Here is a 20,361-nt window from a genome sequence, read left to right as displayed (position 1 = left end):
GGACAATAGAGTAGTCTTTCTTAAAGTCTGGACTACGGTCTATTCACTAGTTTGGACTATAGTCTAGCATACGGTCCGGAGGAAAGTCTACAGTATAGACTAGAGTCTAGTCTATAGTCTAGTCTATAGTCTAGTCTATAGTCTAGTCTATAGTCTAGTCTATAGTCTAGTCTATAGTCTAGTCTATAGTCTAGTCTATAGTCTAGTCTATAGTCTAGTCTATAGTCTAGTCTATAGTCTAGTCTATAGTCTAGTCTATAGTCTAGTCTATAGTCTGGTCTATAGTCTAGTCTATAGTCTAGTCTATAGTCTAGTCTATAGTCTAGTCTATAGTCTAGTCTATAGTCTAGTCTATAGTCTAGTCTATAGTCTAGTCTATAGTCTAGTCCATAGTCTAGTCTATAGTCTAGTCTATAGTCTAGTCTATAGTCTAGTCTATAGTCTAGTCTATAGTCTAGTCTATAGTCTAGTCTATAGTCTAGTCTATAGTCTAGTTTATAGTCTAGACTATATATATGGATACAAAAGTATAATGACTTGAAAACTATTAACAACGAGTTGATCAACTATTTGTGTTGTTGTTTGTTGCAAATTAAAACGTAATCTATATAAATTCTAAACATTAGATTAGTCTATTATCTGGAATAAATTCAAGACTGTAATATTGTCTAGTTTATTTTGGACTATAGTCTAGTCCAGACAATAGGCCATACTGTAGTGTGGACAATAGAGTAGACTTTCTTAAAGTCTGGACTACAGTCTATTCACTAGTTTGGACTATAGTCTAGCATACTAGTCTATAGTATATTCTATTGCCTAGTCTATAGTCTAGTCTATAGTCTAGTCTTTAGTCTAGTCTATAGTTTTGTCTATAGTCTAGTCTATAGTCTGGTCTATAGTCTATTCTAAAGTCTAGTCTATAGTCTAGTCTATAGTCTAGTCTATAGTCTAGTCTATAGTCTAGTCTATAGTCTAGTCTATAGTCTAGTCTATAGTCTAGTCTATAGTCTAGTCTATAGTCTAGTCTATAGTCTAGTCTATAGTCTAGTCTATAGTCTAGTCTATAGTCTAGTCTTTAGTCTAGTCTATAGTCTTGTCTATAGTCTTGTCTATAGTCTAGTCTATAGTCTAGTCTATAGTCTAGTTTATAGTCTGGTCTATAGTCTAGTCTATAGTCTGGTCTATAGTCTATTGTATAGTCTAGTCTATAGTCTAGTCTATAGTCTAGTCTATAGTCTAGTCTATAGTCTAGTCTATAGTCTAGTCTATAGTCTAGTCTATAGTCTAGTCTATAGTCTAGTCTATAGTCTAGTCTATAGTCTAGTCTATAGTCTAGTCTATAGTCTAGTCTATAGTCTAGTCTATAGTCTAGTCTATAGTATAGTCTATAGTATAGTCTATAGTCTAGTCTATAGTCTAGTCTATAGTCTATAGTCTAGTCTATAGTCTAGTCTATAGTCTAGTCTATAGTCTAGTCTATAGTCTAGTCTATAGTCTAGTCTATAGTCTATAGTCTAGTCATAGGGCTAAGCTCAGGCTACTATGGGGGTCAGCGGGTGGCGGATAGCTGAACGGCCTGCAGATATGTAGGCTAGCTGCGATAAATAAGCAGTCCCCGACCAAGAGCGGTAGAAGGCTGAGGGTGTAATAAAAAAAAGTTACTAAAACCTGTCGACGTTTCTATGACGTGGCGAATAAATGCCGCCATTAACTAAGCATTTCCCGCAGGGATGTCCTCAAGAGAGGCACATTTAGGAGTTTGACACCTCCGCGGGTACCCCAGTCAACTATACGAAACCCAGAAGCGTCTGATCCATAGTGGGCGGCTCACTGGTCAGCGTCTGTTTTCATGTTAGAAACGGCTGTAACCACACCTGGCGGCTAGGTATAAAACGATAGGGGTAGGAACCCCGACAGAAAAGCCAACATGGAAAGTCAATCAAATGAAAATAAACTTACGGTGCAGGGAGTTAATAACCCAGTGCCGGCGGCAGAGGGGGGTGAGAACGCAGGCCCCCGGTCGTCGATATCCAGCGACTGCATAAACGAAAATAAAAAAAACCAAGACGGACAAAGTTCGACAACCAATGAGAATACTCAGAGTAGCGCGATACCATCGGCATATATGTCCCTGATGAACCCTTTTGGAAAAGGATTCATCACCAAGAAAACACCTCCGAGGGGAAACGCAGAACAGTCTCTAAATCTACCGGAGCAAAATAAGGAAAATCCTCCAAATGTCCCAAAAACCAAAGGTGATGCCTTTACAGAGCTTGGTGAATTGATCGTAGACCTAATGAAATTTGTTAAGGGCCGCAACAACATACACCACAGCGTAATGGACAAATTGAGAGTCATAAGAACTAGGTTTAACAAAATCCAATACGAAAGGAGAAAAGAGGCAAACAACACTGACAAAACAGTCGAGTTTTCATTCGCAAACGAGGAAATGGTCGAAAAAGAAACCCAGACATCCCCTCAAGTATGGCCCACCAAAAGAGATAAGCGAGAAAGAGACGATAACCAAGAAACTCCAAAAACTACTACTCCCAAGAGACAGAAACGAGCTCCCAGAAAGAAAAAAACAGACGCCAGCTTTACCAACGGAGCCTACTGTTAGCGTCACTGCTACAGAAGAAAAGGAACCACCTACTGAAAGTAAATGGCAAACTGTTAAGAAAAAAAACAAGAAAAGTTTTAAAAAGCCCAAACCTGATGTAATGATCATAACATCCAAAGGAGATACTTCGTATGCTGATATACTACGTAAGCTCAAAGCAAACCCTGAATTAAATAGCCTAGGTGAAGAAGTAAATAAAATAAGGAGAACGCAGAAAGGCGATCTTCTCTTAGAGCTTAAGACGACAGGTGGAAACGTCGAGGAGAAATATAAAGAGAAACTTCTTACATCATTAAATGGGTGTGCAGAAGTCAAATCGCTAAAGGAAGAGATTGTAATAGAATGCACGGATTTGGATGACATTACAACAAAAGAGGAGATTTGTACCGCACTTGCCCATCAGCTAAATCTAACAGCACTTGATGAAGGTATTGTGAAATCTCTTAGGAAAATGCCAAGAGGTACGCAAACAGCCAAAATAAGCCTACCTACCTAAATATTTACAAAATGTCTTAAAGATGGAATATTCTATAGCAGATGGAAAAAGCAAAAGCTGATATTGATCCCAAAGCCAGGAAAACCTCTAGGTGAAGCACAATCCTACAGGCCAATATGTCTTCTTGACACAGTTGGAAAGTGTCTAGAAAGAGTTATATACAGACGTCTTCTAACAGCCGTGGAAGAAGCTGGCGGCATATCACAAATGCAGTTCGGCTTCCGTAAGGCGAAATCAACCATCGACGCCATCAACCTCGTAGTGAACACGGCGAAAGCGGCTATCCAAGGAAATGGCACCGCAAGAAAATACTGCGCTATCATCACTTTGGATATCAAAAATGCATTCAATTCCGCCGGATGGAAAGCTATAATGACAGCTATGCAAAAGATAAGTATCCCAAACTACCTAATTAACATAACTATGGACTACTTCTCAAATAGAACCTTATGGTATGAAACCGACCAAGGGCCACAGTCATATAATGTTACTGCCGGTGTTCCACAAGGCTCAGTCCTTGGCCCACTATTGTGGAATATTATGTATGACGGGATATTCAGACTACGAATACCCGAAGAGGCAAGCATCGTTGGTTTTGCAGACGACATAGCTATACTCGTTCAAGCTAGATATGTAGAGGATGTGCAATTATATGCAAACGAGGCGATAACTACAATAAAAGATTGGTTGGAGTCAGTAAACCTTAAACTCGCTGAACACAAGACGGAGGCTGTTCTTATCAGTAGAAAAAGGAAGGTGGAAAAACTAAACTTATGCGTAGGTGATAACACAATTACGTCTTCAAGAGTAATCAAATATCTGGGAGTTATGATAGACGATCGCTTGAACTTCAAATGCCACATGGAGTATGCTTGTAAAAAGGCAACCGGAGTAGTAAACGCCTTGGCGAGGATGATGCCAAATATTGGAGGCCCACGACAAAGCAAACGACTGCTCCTGTCACGAGTTTCAAACTCCATAATCCTATATGGAGCACCAGCATGGCAGAATATAACAAAACCATCTGCCCAAAAAGCCGTGACATCACTTTTCAGGAGAACATGTCTGAGAGTATGCAGTGGATACCGCACAATATCCCTAGAAGCAGCTAGCGTTATAGCTGGTATTATGCCTTTAGATATAACAGCAAATGAGATTTCGGTCACGTACTTTGCGCTAAGTAATAGCTCTAGCCTAGAAAGAAGAACTGTAAGGAAAACTGAAAGGGCTAAATCTATACAGAATTGGCAACAAAGGTGGGACAATGCACAAAATGGAAGATGGACATACAATTTAATCCCCAACATCAATGTCTGGGTAAACAGGAAGCACGGGGAATTGAGTTACAACCTTACGCAGTTTTTGTCAGGCCATGGCGGCTATAGAAGCTACTTATATAGATTTCGCCTGGATATCTCTCCCATATGTCCGGAATGCACCAATGAGGAGGAAACTGCGGAGCACGTAGTATTTCATTGCCCGCGCTTCGCAAGCCAAAGGCGTCAGCTGGAGATACTTGTTGGCGAAAACCTGTCAACAGAAAATGTAGTTGGAGTTATGCTTAAATCGGAGAGCAACTGGGAGGCAGTGAGAAAATTTATAGACGTCGTGAGTCACTCGCTATTACTAGCCGAACGTAGCCGCAAATCGGAAACAAGACTGTCCTAAATATAAAGATAGCAGCATAAGGCTGAGCCCCCCCGCGAAGTAATACCGAATGGCAGTTCCGCGGGGACAAGGGTCCGAAGTATGGGGGTGTGGTTTAGTACGTAGGCGCATCTGCGAATCGTGCATGTTTTTCAACACGGGTTGAATACATTTATGAAAATTCCACACCTCCAGCGTATCAAAAAAAAAAAAAAAAAAAAAAAAAAAGTCTAGTCTATAGTCTAGTCTATAGTCTAGTCTATAGTCTAGTCTATAGTCTAATCTATAGTCTAGTCTATAGTCTAGTCTATAGTCTAGTCTATAGTCTAGTCTGTAGTCTAGTCTATAGTCTAGTCTATAGTCTAGTCTATAGTCTAGTCTGTAGTCTAGTCTATAGTCTAGTCTATAGTCTAGTCTATAGTCTAGTCTATAGTCTGGATTATATTCTAGTTTATAATCTAAACTAATGTCTAGTTTATAGTGTGTTCTATTGTCTAGTTTATAGTCTAAGCTATATTCTTGACTTAAGTTTAGTCTAGTTACTCTATAGAGTGGACTATATATCCGCCTATTTTGGTCTATTTTCGGAATAGTAAATCTAGTCTGTTCTGTACATATTATATTCCACATTCCAGCTATAGTTTAGATTATAGCAAAACGTTTAGCATTAAATCTTGTGGTACAAGTGTTGTTGTCTATATTATTAAATCATAAATTTCAACACCATTAATACAATTTTGAAACAAAAAATATTAGCAATTAATAATTTTAAAACAACTTTATTTCAAAAAAAAAAAAGTACTAACAAATGAACACATCTTAAAACCATAAATTTTAAAATGATTTATACAAGGTCAATGTTGAAATATAAAAATCACTCATAGTCGATACAAGTCGATGTAATTGTTAAACCGTCAAACTGTTAAAAATGTTTCAAAAACATAATAATAAGCTATTTATTTAACAACAAAACAAAAATTGAAATTTTGGCAATATTTAATAAATGTCAGTTTCTTTACGTTGCAGCAACAACAATAACAACATACTAGAGTACAAATAAGTGAAACTCTTAAAAAAGTAGCAAAATGTAATTGTAAGTAAAAAATCTACAAAACTTTGGTTTATTAATTACTTAAGAAAAAAAATAAAAAATGGTTAATTGATGTTCTTTGACAAAAAACAAAACATTCAATGTCATTGTTTAAGTAACAAGCTCAAATGACACAGTAATTATTAAATAAACAATTGTTTCTTATTTTTTTTTTTTTGCTTCAAAATTTCAATAACAAATTGTCAATTATGTATTTTTAAGTTATTGTTATTAAAATTTGCATATAAACTTTATCATAAAATAAATATGTATGTATGCATATGTATTAATTGTTTTAAATTTAATCAACCGTCAAGTCTTTTTTTTTTTTTTGGTTTTACCATTTTACAAGACGTTGAATAAGAAAAAATATAAAATTAACGGTCAATGACTTGAGGTGGTTTTTTACTTTTAGACTTCCCGTACTACTGAACATTGAAAACAAGTTATGGATGAAAGTAAAAACTGCAATTCAGTTTCAGAGTTTTATTATGTAATTCCTCTAGATACAGTCAGGTTTATAAGAAACTTGTATTTGTTGGTTAACTTTTATTTTTTTATATAATTAAAAGGAGTTTTTTCCTTATCTTTTTGTTTAAATAAATGTTAAAGGTGAATTTATTGTTGTTAATGCATTTTGTAAGTTTCCTTTATAATGTGACCAATTTAAACCATTAAACATTTTTGTGCATTTAAAAATAATTATGTGAGACCTTGTGAAATTAGGTCAAGTTAATAATTATATTTCCTAGAATTTAATAAAATTCACCAAATACTTAATTGACCTACAATTAATACTTAATTGTAGGTGCACAGTTTCCTAGACTATAGGCTTAGAGTATGGACTAGACTATAGACTAGACTATAGACTAGACTATAGACTAGACTATAGACTATACTATAGACTAGACTATAGGCTAGACTATAGACTAGAATATAGACTAGACTATAGACTAGACTATAGACTAGACTATAGACTAGACTATAGACTAGACGATAGACTAACTATAGATTATACTATAGACTATACTATAGACTAGACTATAGACTAGACCATAGACTGGACTATAGACTAGTCTATAGACTAGACTATAGACTAGTCTATAGACTAGACTATAGACTAGACTATAGACTAGACTATAGACTAGACTATAGACTAGACTATAGACTAGACTATAGACTAGACTATAGGACTAGACTATAGACTAGACTATAGACTAGACTATAGACTAGACTATAGACTAGACTATAGACTAGACTATAGACTAGACTATAGACTAGACTATAGACTAGACTATAGACTAGACTATAGACTAGACTATAGACTAGACTATAGACTAGACTATAGACTAGACTATAGACTAGACTATAGACTAGACTATAGACTAGACTATAGACTAGACTATAGACTAGACTATAGACTAGACTATAGACTAGACTATAGACTAGACTATAGACTAGACTATAGACTAGACTATAGACTAGACTATAGACTAGACTATAGACTAGACTATAGACTAGACTATAGACTAGACTATAGACTAGACTATAGACTAGACTATAGACTAGACTATAGACTAGACTATAGACTAGACTATAGACTAGACTATAGACTAGACTATAGACTAGACTATAGACTAGACTATAGACTAGACTAGAGACTAGACTATAGACTAGACTATAGACTAGACTATAGACTAGACTATAGACTAGACTATAGACTAGACTATAGACTAGACTATAGACTAGACTATAGACTAGACTATAGACTAGACTATAGACTAGACTATAGACGACTATAGACTATAGACTAGACTATAGACTAGACTATAGACTAGACTATAGACTAGACTATAGACTAGACTATAGACTAGACTATAGACTAGACTATAGACTAGACTATAGACTAGACTATAGACTAGACTATAGACTAGACTATAGACTAGACTATATAGACTATAGACTAGACTATAGACTAGACTATAGACTAGACTATAGACTAGACTATAGACTAGACTATAGACTAGACTATAGAATAGATTACAGACTAGACTATAGACTAGACTATACTATAGACTAGACTATAGACTAGACTATAGACTAGACTATAGACTAGACTATAGAGACTATAGACTAGACTGACAAGACTATAGACTAGACTATAGACTAGACTATAGACTAGACTATAGACTAGACTATAGACTAGACTATAGACTAGACTGTAGAGTATACTATAGACTATACTATAGATTATACTATAGACTAGACTATAGACTAGACTATAGACTAGACTATAGACTAGACTATAGACTAGACTATAGACTAGACTATAGACTAGACTATAGACTAGACTATATACTAGACTATAGACTAGACTATAGACTAGACTATAGACTAGACTATAGACTAGACTATAGACTAGACTATAGACTAGACTATAGACTAGACTATAGACTAGACTATAGACTAGACTATAGACTAGACTGTAGAGTATACTATAGACTATACTATAGATTATACTATAGACTAGACTATAGACTAGACTATAGACTAGACTATAGACTAGACTATAGACTAGACTATAGACTAGACTATAGACTAGACTATAGACTAGACTATAGACTAGACTATAGTCTAGACTATAGACTAGACTAGACTATAGTCTAGTCTATAGTCTAGTATGTATAGTATGGTATGTATGGACTCAAAACTGGATTATAGTCCAGAATAAAATTATTCACACTTTACAGGTATGCTCTAGACTTTATTCTAATCTCTTCTCTAAATTCTATTATTTTTTTTTTACCTTTCTGAAAATTTCACACTTTGCGCACTCAAAATTAAGTCATTAATTAGATTTAAAATGAAATATTTATTTGTTTATGAATGAAAATATGAAATAATAATTAAAACAAATATGCAAAATATACAATGCGTTTAAAACTAAAACTTAACAAAAGAAACTAATAACAAATTAATAATAACAATTAATTTAAAATATTATGCCACCTTATTTTTACCGAGATTACTAAAGTATTCGGTCCTTAACTTTGCAGATATGCGGTGGGCAACACGCGTTCTCAACCATTCTGGTGAGAGTTTTATAATTAAATACTAAAAACGAAAATATTTGTTAGTTTATAAAATCAAACCAAGAAAATAGGCAGAAGAAAGATAAAATACAAACCTGTAAACCATGACTCCAATATCCGGTAGTTTCAATAGTTTTGCCCAAAGTAAAAACTAAAGAACGTGTATATGCTTGGACATTTGGTATGAAAATGTTGCCTTTCATTACCGTATCCGAATATTGATTCATTTTAGTGACCACAAATAAAGGAGTAACACACTGCACATCAATATTATATTCAGCCAATTCACGTTCAATGGCCAGAGAAAAGGATCGTATATAACGTTTAGTGGCTGCATAGACAGCCATATAAGGTAAAGGTTGCAGTTCACTGCCTGAGGATAAATTGACAATGGATCCTTTACCTTGTTTCTTCAGTTGAGGTATTAACATGCGAGTCATCATAGTGACTGCGCCTACATTAATATTAATTAAATCCCATAATATATCTTCGGGTATTTTCTCCAATTCATCGGGATAATCATACATTTTACCAACATTGTTGACTAGAATGCGAGATTTCAATAGAAATACGAAATTCAAAATGTTCATACAACTCACCTAATATACCCACTGGTATACCCGCCAATTCGTTTTCTATATGCTGATAAATCTCCCTGCCTTTTGAAAAGTCGGCTGCAATCCATTTTGTTTTAACTTTATACTCGGCTTCTGTAATTAGAAAAACAAAAACCAAATAAAAACATTTAATTTTTGTGGTTTTATTTGGCTCTAATCTCTTTGTTGTTTTACATACCAATTTCATTTGATACTGCTATTAATTTTTCTTTAGTACGTGAAACGAGCACAACATTAACTCCTTGTTTAGCCAACTCTTTAGCATATTCTTTGCCAATGCCATCGGTGGCTCCGGTAATAACTGTTGACAAGAAAAAAAAAAATAATAAACAGTAAAAGAAAAAGTAACAACTGATTTTACCACAAACATCATCATTGTCATCAGCATCATTAAACACATTAAATTTAAATACCACAACTTAATGTAAAGAAAAAAAACTATAGTAATTAACGCTTTTATGTTAATTAGTTAAATAAATGTATAAAAACTACGTTATTTGTAAGATTAACTGAAAAAATACAACATTTGAAATTGTATGCAATATTAATGTAATTGCATAATATATACAAATGTGAGTGATTTGTTGTGTAAATAAACAGATTTGTTTTGAATTTGAAGCGAATAACTATGATAAAATACAGTGAGGACAGGTCCAAGATATAGTTTCAAAACTTTTTGCATATAGTTTTATGGTCTTGACAAACTTCTTAAGATAATATTAACTTCATTAGCTGTTTTTTTCGAATACAATCTTAACGTTCCTTTGAATTTGCTGTAAGTCGTTTTACAGATGACAACAAACTTTTTTGTTTCCTCTCTATAATGCAAAGTTATTGTTGGGAATCTATTTTTGAAATATTATCGGCGATTCTCAAATTTGACTAGTTTATCGTAAAATTAATTTCGACATGATATTTGACAGCGAAACATTAGAATATTTCAGGACTTTTATGTTTGGCAAAGTACCAATATCGATTCGTTTCAGAAGGAAATCCAATAACCACGATTTGTCAAACTTGACAACAGCAACTTCTTTGAGAGACTTAATATATTATTTAGTTTAGTTCTCTTTACGCTACCAGCAGACTGTGAACGCTTTAAAATTTTTCTAAATCAGTACAAATATTTGTTCACTTTTGGTAGGTTTTCATGAAGGTTATATTTGAATCGTTTGTTGTTCACGCCCTTGAAAGACCCCATTTCTAGTCTGCCGGGACTATAAACTGGTGATGACCAAATGTATCCTCAATCTTTTCTTGAAATAATTTGACATGGGCTCGAACCAGAGAACCACATAATGCGGTGCCATGGGAACCGGTAGCCCGCAGGGCACACTTGCGGACTATATCTTGTCCCGGTTATTGGAAAAGTAACCCAAATGTCGGTAACCGAGAATGTGGGTTAAAAGACTGATGCACGGTAAAGTCTATAATTCGGGATAAGTTCGGTTCGGTGTTGGAAATAAGTTGGTGTTAAGTATATATGATATAGGATGAATGTAGGGGTATACGTTTCTTGCCCGCCCGTATACCTAGAGTGAGTGTGTCGGAAAGGTATCTTATACAAGTGATGCCATTGAATTTTCTTTCCTTGTCAGGGTAAGTTTAGGTTTTACTCGGTTCATACCAAATATAACACATTGTGTTCTCTGTGAGTAAGAACAATGACCTCGTCTTATTTGATGGATTCGCGTTTCGACTTTAGGTGCTGCTGCCTACTCAACAGAATCCATCCCATCTGAGTGGTTGTAAACAGAAGTGATGTTTTTGAATCTCGGAAGTTAAGCAACAGGGCAGCAATGGTCAGAGATTAAATAGCTCGAGTATGGGAGAAAAGTGCTTGCAAATAGACCGGCAGAACCATGTGCAAAAATTGCCACCGGCGTGTAAGATACACACGATGATGAGGCGTCAGAAATTCAAATTTACTAGAAATCGAAACTACGAAACTTTACTAGAAATTCGAACCTTCGCTTTGAATTCGAAGTTTCCCTAGAAATTCTTAGTTTTATAAAAAAAATCAGAAATTATATATTTCACTAGAAATCTGAAATTTCACTAGAATTTTTTTTTTGTAATTCTAAATGTTTAATATAACTAGAAATTAAACACTTCGCTAGAAATTTTAGATTTCACTAATAATTGAAAACTCACCAAAAATTGAAAATTTCACTAGAATTGAAAATTTCACTAGAATTGAAAATTTCACTAGAAATTGAAAATTTCACTAGAAATTGAAAATTTCACTAGAAATTGAAAATTTCATTAGAAATTGAAAATTTCACTAGAAATTGAAAATTTCATTAGAAATTGAAAATTTCACTAGAAATTGAAAATTTCACTAGAAATTGAAAATTTCACTAGAAATCGAAAATTTCACTAGAAATTGAAAATTTCATTAGAAATAGAAGATTTCGCTAGAAATTTAAAATTCCAAGAAGAATTCGAAACTTTATTAGGAATTACAAATTTCATTAAAAATTTACAATTCACCAGAAATTGAAAATTTCACTAAAAATTTTAAATTCACCAGAAAATGAAAATTTCACTAGAAATTGAAAATTTCACTAGAAATTCAAAATTTGACAAATTTACTAGAAAATTTGATATTTTATAAGAAATATAAAATTTTATCAAAAATTTTACAAAAAAGTAGAAATTTTACTAAAATAATCGTTTAGCCATCCAAAAACAACTAAAATATCAATTTTTATTGATCCTAAATTTTCAGCTATTAAGTTATAGTGTGAATTTTGGAACACCTTTTAAAAAAATTTGGAAATATTGTTTAATATGTATTAGATAGATGTATGCGTATCATCATTTAATTTATATTAATATTATGCAAAAATAGAAATCGTAATAAAACTTTTAATGACATATTTTTCTGCTTCTTTCAGAAGCCAACTGTAACGAACTTTTTTAGTAACATTTAACTTAATAGAAGTAATATAACAACTTGATTAGTTAAATATAACCATGTTACACATAAAATTATAATTAACATCAAAATTATATTTTTTTACTCGCTTTATTAACATCTTGAACTTGAATTTTTTTCTCTTCCTTTTGTTTTTTTATTATATTTTATAAAATCGCACAATTTGATATTTAATTACTACTACGAATTGTAATAAAACCTTAACATTTTAAATGAAACAATTACACACAATTTAAGTGCGTAAATTTTAATAGAAATAATTAAAAAAATTTATAAAAAAATAAACAATACAAGGTCATTAACTTTGGCAGCTGCAATAATAACTAAATGTAGTTAATAATAAACTTAAATCTTAATATAATAAAAATAAAATTCAATAATAAAAAATCTTAAATAAAACAAAATTAAGAAAATAAAAAACAAAACAAAAAATGAAGAAAAAAAAGAGATATTAACGCTTTAACATAAACATGCAGTTTAAAACAAGAGAAGCGTAAAAAGCCGGTTAATACTGTTTGATCGCTTAAAAGTTTTGATTTGAAAAAAAAAAAAAAAAACAAAAACACATTTAAACTAATTAATGTTGTTATTGTTGTTTTTCATTTCTTCCAATAGGTGAATGACTGTAACAGTTTTAGTAATGTATCTATCTATCGTTCACTTTCATCTTCAAGTTTTATAGAAAATGTTCAAAGATTTTGAAAATTTAAAATACTATTAGACAGTATTTATCGATTAAATCAGATGTAAAAATCTCAATACCGTTTAATTTTATAAAATTGCAATATTTAATTCTGTATTGAAAAAAATTTACCGATCGGACAGACCGAGTAAACCTTGTAAACTCAACTTTTGTAGTTTTCTTCCCGCTTACAACACTTTTCATTTCCTAAATAACATTTTTAGTAAATATTGTATAAACAAATATTAACAGTATTTTATTTTATAAAATTACTTTGCAAATATTTATTAAATGTTGACAAATATTATTTGTTTATATAAAATTAACTGCAAAAATATATAAACATTTCTGATTGCAATAAATCAACCTTTTTTTACTAAAGTTATTTTTTTTCACAATTTTTACAAAAAAATTTGAATAAGTGCATGTTTTAGAAAAGGCTACCTAAACAAATATTCAAATTATACATATTGTAACCTAAAGGCCCAATCAAATTGTTGTTGTTTTTTTAAATTAAGTAGTTTGATAATGAATTTGTTATGTTGTACTTGACCTTTATTTTGGTTTTATTAAACAACTTACTAAATATGGGTGGAATTGACAAATTCCTGTTATCATATAAAAACGGTATTTGGTCCATTAAATCTGTAGACTTAATACTAATAGGAAGTATTTAAATTTAAATAGATTTCCGGAAAAAAATCGAATTCTAGTGAAATTTCAAATTTCTACAGAAAATGTGAATTTGACAAAAAATATTTAGCGAAATTTATAATTTCTTCTGAATAGTGAAATTCTGCATAAATTTCGAATTTCTGTAGACATTTTGGATTCAAGTTAAATTTTGAATTTATTTTTTGGTGAAATTTTCGAAATATTGTACTTCTAGTGAAATTTAAACTTTTTTTAAAGTTTTTAATTTTTTGTGATATTTAGAATCTTTAGAAAAATTTCGAATTTTTAGACAAATTTCGAATCTCTAGTGAAATTTTGAAGTTTTTGTGAAATTCCGAATTTTTCGAATATATTCGAATTTTTGGTGTAATTTCAACTTTCTAGTAAATTTTAAATTTTTATTAGAAAATTTGAAATTTTTAGTGAATTTTCGATTTTTTTGTTTGATTGGTTAGGTTCGATTCCCACCTGATGCAATGTTTAAGGGGGTCACAAGAAGCCCGATAGGGGCCTAGGTGTATTTCTTCGGATATATAAATCCTCCTTTCGAACTAACTAACTAACTAACTAACTAACTAACTAACTAACTAACTAACTAACTAACTAACTAACTAACTAACTAACTAACTAACTAACTAACTAACTAACTAACTAACTAACTAACTAACTAACTAACTAACTAACTAACTAACTAACTAACTAACTAACTAACTAACTAACTAACTAACTAACTAACTAACTAACTAACTAACTAACTAACTAACTAACTAACTAACTAACTAACTAACTAACTAACTAACTAACTAACTAACTAACTAACTAACTAACTAACTAACTAACTAACTAACTAACTTACTAACTAACTAACTAACTAACTAACTAACTAATTAACTAACTAACTAAATTTTGAGATTATAGAATCTATAATTTAGAGTCTATAGTGAAATTTTCAATTTCTGATGAAATTTTGAATTTCTGATGATATTTTGAATTTCTGGTGAAATTTTTCATTTCTGGTGAAATTCTCAATTTTTGGTGAAATTTTAAATTTCTGGTGAAATTCTCAATTTCTGGTGAAATTTTAAATTTTTTGTGAAATTTTGAATTTTTAGTAAAATTTCGAATTTTTAATGAAATTTTGAATTCTTGTGACATTTTTAAATTTTTAGTGCATAGTTACGAGTAAATTTGATTTGATTTAAAAACTTTTCTTTGGATTAGTTCAAATATCGGTATTGAACGACCGACTATATAATGCTATACAAATGTGGTTAATCATTGACATATTCTCAAAGAATTGAATTTTATTATAAAATCGATATTTATGCGAAACGTATAAGCATTAGACTTTGAGAGAGCAATTATCTCTTATAATAAATCATTTATATACGATTTTATGCCAAACCGATATATTCAATCAATTTTTTTAATAAGATTTCAGAACCTATTGGAATACTATACGATGGGCATTTAAGCACCATCTGCACAAACGCATAATACTTTTACGTGAACTTTTTAGGTGTTCGTACCTACTCCAATTCCGTTTTCGGCCCAAAAAATGCATATTGAATCGAATTCTATAATTTTAGAACAGTATTTCATAATTTTAAAATAGATAAATCAGTGTTCGGTTTGTACTCAGTATTCAATATTGTTAAAAATTCTATGGGTCAGTTCCTCTAAATGCATTCATTTCTTAATTTATATTGAAAACAACAACGAAAATTAATTCAGAGAAACAGGCCCTATGACTCAGTATATTGTGCATTAGCATATGCAGCTAGCTATCGGTTCAGACGAACTTTCATAATAAGTAGATATATATAGGTACTTTGTTAATTTATTCCAAATAAGGCATGCACTTCCTGTTGACTTTTTTTGATTACTATTTTAGGCAAAAACAATTTAAAGAACAAAGTTCTTAATTTCTTTTTTATTTTGTCACTCACTGTATTATTTATTTATATTCCAAAATATGTATTCTCTAATTTATACACACACAGGTGGTTCAGTTTCGATTTCTTTAATTAACATAGTACTTTAACATTTCACAGTTCAAGGTTTTATTTTATGATTTCTCACCTGCCCATTTTCCATATTTATCCACTAAATTTTGTGGCAAATGAGGTTGAAAATACGGTTCCAATATTGATTTTATTATGCTTATTAACGATTTAAAATTATCGAATAAGAAAAGGGCCACTGCCGCTATACCAATAAAATAAATACCCAAAGAAAATAACTGACAAATGCACGCCATGCTGAAGAGGTATGAAATCAGTGGTAATTCCTGAGTTTCTAACATGTTTGTTTGTTAATTTTTTAATGATTTGCAAAATAATATTTGTTTTATCACTATTTAATGGGTCTTATCACAGTTTGAATTTTAATAGCTTTTTGTTATCAATCAAAATTTAGCTTTTACTATAACTTCTAATCTCTTATGAACACTATATTTAAGTTTAATACTGTTGCGATTAATTTTATTTTGCTTTATTTTATTTAAATAACATTTAGTTTCGAACCGTTCGCCAGCTTGATTAAACACGCACTGACGACTGATCTTTTATTTAGTTATTTTGTGTTTTACATGTTTAAGTTTACTTTAAGCCGAATCTGTTTTTAGCTTTTAAATTAAGTTTTTTTTTTTACTTTATTTATGTTTTCATTTTTTGTTTAAGCAACATTTACTTTACTATACTATGTTGGTTTGTTGTGTGCAGACAATTTATCTTTAACATATACGGACCTGACTGCTGGTTGCAGAAGTGGCAATACTTATTTTTTGTAAGTTTTAAGTTTTGAACAGAGAAAACAGCAGCTTTTTAAGCCAAAACTACTACATATTTTAAAGTTGTTAAACAAAACAACTGTCCTTTTGTGGAATGTATGCCAAACCGAGAAAAAAAAGTTAATTTTTGAAAATCGTTTAGGGGGGACGTATAGGTTACGCTTCATACATAAACAAAATCAAAAAACTAGGAAGTATTTCTGATGTTGCATGTTTAGAGTCTAGTTAAAACGTTTAAAATAATTTAAATTTTTCGTTATTTTGTAATTTTATTAAAATTACATTATACACGTTTTAAAAATTATATGGATGGATATTTGAACAAGTAGTTATAACTCGGAATTTTTCTGAAAGGCCTAGGGGCTATATTGAAATGAATATGATTACAGTATCGATATTAAAAAGATAGCTATTTTCTAAAAAAAGGACATAACTTTTTAAAACAGAGACCAAAGTATATCATATATTGCTTCAGATTCTTCATCACTTCAGGTTTTCCAAAAGTAAAAATGTATAAACTTCATATTAAGTTCACTTTAAAAGTTAGAATCACCCTATTAAAAAGGGGCGGTTATAGCATGTCCTCTACCACTCTTCACTGAATCCATATATTGCTTAAGATTCTCCATCACTTCAGGTTTTCTAGAAGTATGTATGTATATGTAAACTTCATATTAAGTTCTCTTTAAGACTTAGAACCAACCCATTGAAAAAGGGGCGTTTATATAATATTCGCCACTCCCACTTCGTATGTTAATGCTATATTTGAGATTATAGAAAGCAATATCAAAAAAACTAATATAATTATTACGATAACCATGCCCAATCAATCAATAATATCGCCCACTTTTCACTTAGTAAAATCATTTGATTTAAAACAACATTTTAAACTTTAACTATAACAGTTTTTAAATATTATATGATTTTTTAAAAGTGGGCGTGGTCAATACAAGCATCTTTGTTATATGTATATGCAATTATTAACAAAGATTTTAATAAAAATTGTTTTAAATAGCGATCAGCAAATAAACTGGGCGTGACCATGATATTACCGCCCACATTTTTTATACGGTTGACACTACTTTTAACGAATAGGTCTTCTGAGAACATTAGCAAATAGTTAATTTTAGACGAACTTTGACTAAAGTCTTGACCTATTATAATACTAAACAAGAACACCCTACACTAATTAGGAATATTAAATGTGATTTATTTTCTGAGTAATCGACTCAGAAAGTAATTCTGAGCCGATTGGTATACATAGAGGTGGATGTAAAATCAATATTTTTATGTGTTACAAACATCAGCGTGAAAGCATAATATTCTCTTCACTATAGTGGCTATAAAAACTTGATTTCGATTTTCGAACTTGATATGATAATGCAATTTTAAAGTAACAGGATCTGTTCAAACAAGAAAGCATTCGTACAATTTTATTTTCCTAGTTTTCCTGATTCTGATTTTTAAACAATTTATAAAAAAGTTCTTTAACAGGGGTTATATGGCGGGAAGGGTTAAATAACGTCCGATTCTTATGAAATTTGGTATAAATATTTGAATTCATAAATATAAATATTATTTACGTGAAATTTCAACATAATACTTGTATCTTAAATCCTGTTATGAACGATAAAGTAACTTTTTAAGATGGACCTAGGAGGCTAGGGTTAAATGTGGACTGATGTTCAATACCAAATAAACTACATGAATTCAAAATATCTGTGTAAAATTTAAGCTCTCCAGCTCTCTCCATTTATGCCCATGAATATAAAAAAAAGGGGCATTGATAGATCATCTTAGAATGTAATAGGAACTCAGAATAAATATACTTTCGTGGATCTACGAACATTCCGCCGATGTGTCATATTTTGTTTGGTGTATATAAGAATACAGTAAGCGAACAATACTGCAAATCAACTATGTCCAATATAGCAACTAAAGCCGGCAAAAAAAAACTTTAAAATTTAACCTTAATATCTTAAAAACTAAATAAAAATTACAAAAAATATTTAACAAAAAACATATGATGATGACCCATCAAATTAAACACAAAAAACCACTAATGATAAGTGAATGTATAAGAAAAACAAACAAATATTATTACAAATCATTATTGTAAATTACACGATAAAAATTACAGTTAAATAGTAGTAAATCTTTAAAGTTATTTCTTAAAAGCTGAATAGCAACAATATTCACAACAAAAGAACTGCAAAAAACAGCTGACACAGTTAAGATAAATTATTGGATTTATTTCTTTTCACTATATGGTTTATAAATAATATTATTCACGGCGTTTTATAGGCCAAACAATTTATTTTGTGTATTTGTAGTAGGTATTGATTTTTCTCTAATTATATAAAATTTAATTGCACTTAAAGATTGTTTTTATATTTATGTTTTGTTATTGATTTAAGTAAATAAACTGTTTATAAATTTGTAATTTTATTAATAATGAATTTGTTTTGCTTGTGTTTTGTTGTGGTTAGTTTCGTTCTTATCACTAAATGAAAGAAGAAATTTCAAAGCATAAATTAAGAATGATACAACACATATAGAGTAATACATTGAGGCGAAATTCTGATGCCAAAGACTTAAGTTTGTTGTAAAAAATTAAAATGGTAAAAACGCATTAGTAAAGAAAATTATTTGAAAAGAAACCAAAACTTTTATTTGTAAATATTTGAGTTTTTTGTTTTAGTTATTTTTTGAGTTTCGCTTCTATGTGTCTTTCTCTATAAAGAAAGCTTCTACATGTGTATACATGCAGGCTCACATACATATGCCTGTATGTAAGCTTTCAAAAATTACTGTTTAGCAAAGACAAAAACTTTTTATCAAAAAGCTTTTCAAAAAACAATGCTGTGGAAAGTGAGCTACAAAGTTTATACATGATGTGAAATAACATACTAACGACGGAACTACTAACTAACTAACTAACTAACTACCTAACTAACTAACTAACTACTAACTAACTACACTAACTAACTAACTAACTAACGACTAACTAACTAAACTAACTAACTAACTAACTAACTAACTAACTAACTAACTAACTAACTAACTAACTAACTAACTAACTAACTAACTACTAACTAACTAACTAACTAACTAACTAACTAACTAACTAACTAACTAACTACTAACTAACTAACTAACTAACTAACTAACTAACTAACTAACTAACTAACTAACTAACTAACTAACTAACTAACTAACTAACTAACTAACTAACTAACTAACTAACTAACTACTAACTACTAACTAACTAACTAACTAACTAACTAACTAACTAACTAACTAACTAACTAACTAACTAACTAACTAACTAACTAACTAACTAACTAACTAACTAACTAACTAACTAACTAACTACTAACTAACTAACTAACTAACTAACTAACTAACTAACTACTAACTAACTAACTAACTAACTAACTAACTAACTAACTAACTAACTAACTAACTAACTAACTAACTAACTAACTAACTAACTAACTACTAACTAACTAACTAACTAACTAACTAACTAACTAACTAACTAACTAACTAACTAACTAACTAACTAACTAACTAACTAACTAACTAACTAACTAACTACTAACTAACTAACTAACTAACTAACTAACTAACTAACAACTAACTACTAACTAACTAACTAACTAACTAACTAACTAACTACTAACTAACTAACTAACTAACTAACTAAC

At 30.8% G+C, this 20,361-nt stretch overlaps 1 protein-coding gene across 5 annotated transcripts; it reads right to left on the bottom strand.

The window, feature by feature from the left end:
- Positions 1-8,714: 8,714 nt before the first annotated feature.
- Positions 8,715-18,988, bottom strand: LOC119608049 (hydroxysteroid dehydrogenase-like protein 1). 5 transcript variants are annotated; one of them, XM_037962286.1, is made up of 6 exons: positions 18,790-18,969; positions 15,943-16,158; positions 9,741-9,863; positions 9,545-9,655; positions 9,041-9,489; positions 8,715-8,967 (listed from the first exon to the last, which is right to left on the bottom strand). In XM_037962286.1, exons 2-6 carry the CDS (start codon positions 16,118-16,120, stop codon positions 8,854-8,856), a joined length of 975 nt encoding a protein of 324 aa, XP_037818214.1. In that variant the 5' UTR covers positions 16,121-16,158; positions 18,790-18,969; the 3' UTR covers positions 8,715-8,853. The 5 variants fall into 5 exon arrangements, with proteins under 5 accessions (XP_037818214.1, XP_037818213.1, XP_037818212.1 ...); XM_037962285.1 differs by lacking the exon at positions 18,790-18,969 and adding an exon at positions 18,756-18,775; XM_037962289.1 differs by having other exon boundaries at positions 8,731-8,967; positions 15,943-16,121; positions 18,776-18,988.
- Positions 18,989-20,361: the final 1,373 nt, after the last annotated feature.

This window comes from Lucilia sericata, unplaced genomic scaffold, assembly GCF_015586225.1.
Source record: "Lucilia sericata isolate MDLA Ls3-8-SP2 unplaced genomic scaffold, ASM1558622v1 Contig000781F_arrow, whole genome shotgun sequence".
Classification (NCBI taxonomy): domain Eukaryota; kingdom Metazoa; phylum Arthropoda; class Insecta; order Diptera; family Calliphoridae; genus Lucilia; species Lucilia sericata.
The sequence above is the reverse complement of the archived record's forward strand: the minus strand, read 5'-3'. Positions and strand labels throughout refer to the sequence as shown.

Excerpts from the sequence above, each read along its gene's own strand:
- LOC119608049 (XM_037962284.1), bottom strand. The coding sequence starts at position 16,165 with ATGTTAGAAACTCAGGAATTACCACTGATTTCATACCTCTTCAGCATG. Across the intron at positions 9,864-15,942 it reads TAAATATGGAAAATGGGCAG|TTATTACCGGAGCCACCGAT; the intron begins GTGAGAAATCAT and ends TCTTGTCAACAG. Across the intron at positions 9,490-9,544 it reads TATACCAGTGGGTATATTAG|TCAACAATGTTGGTAAAATG; the intron begins GTGAGTTGTATG and ends CTCGCATTCTAG.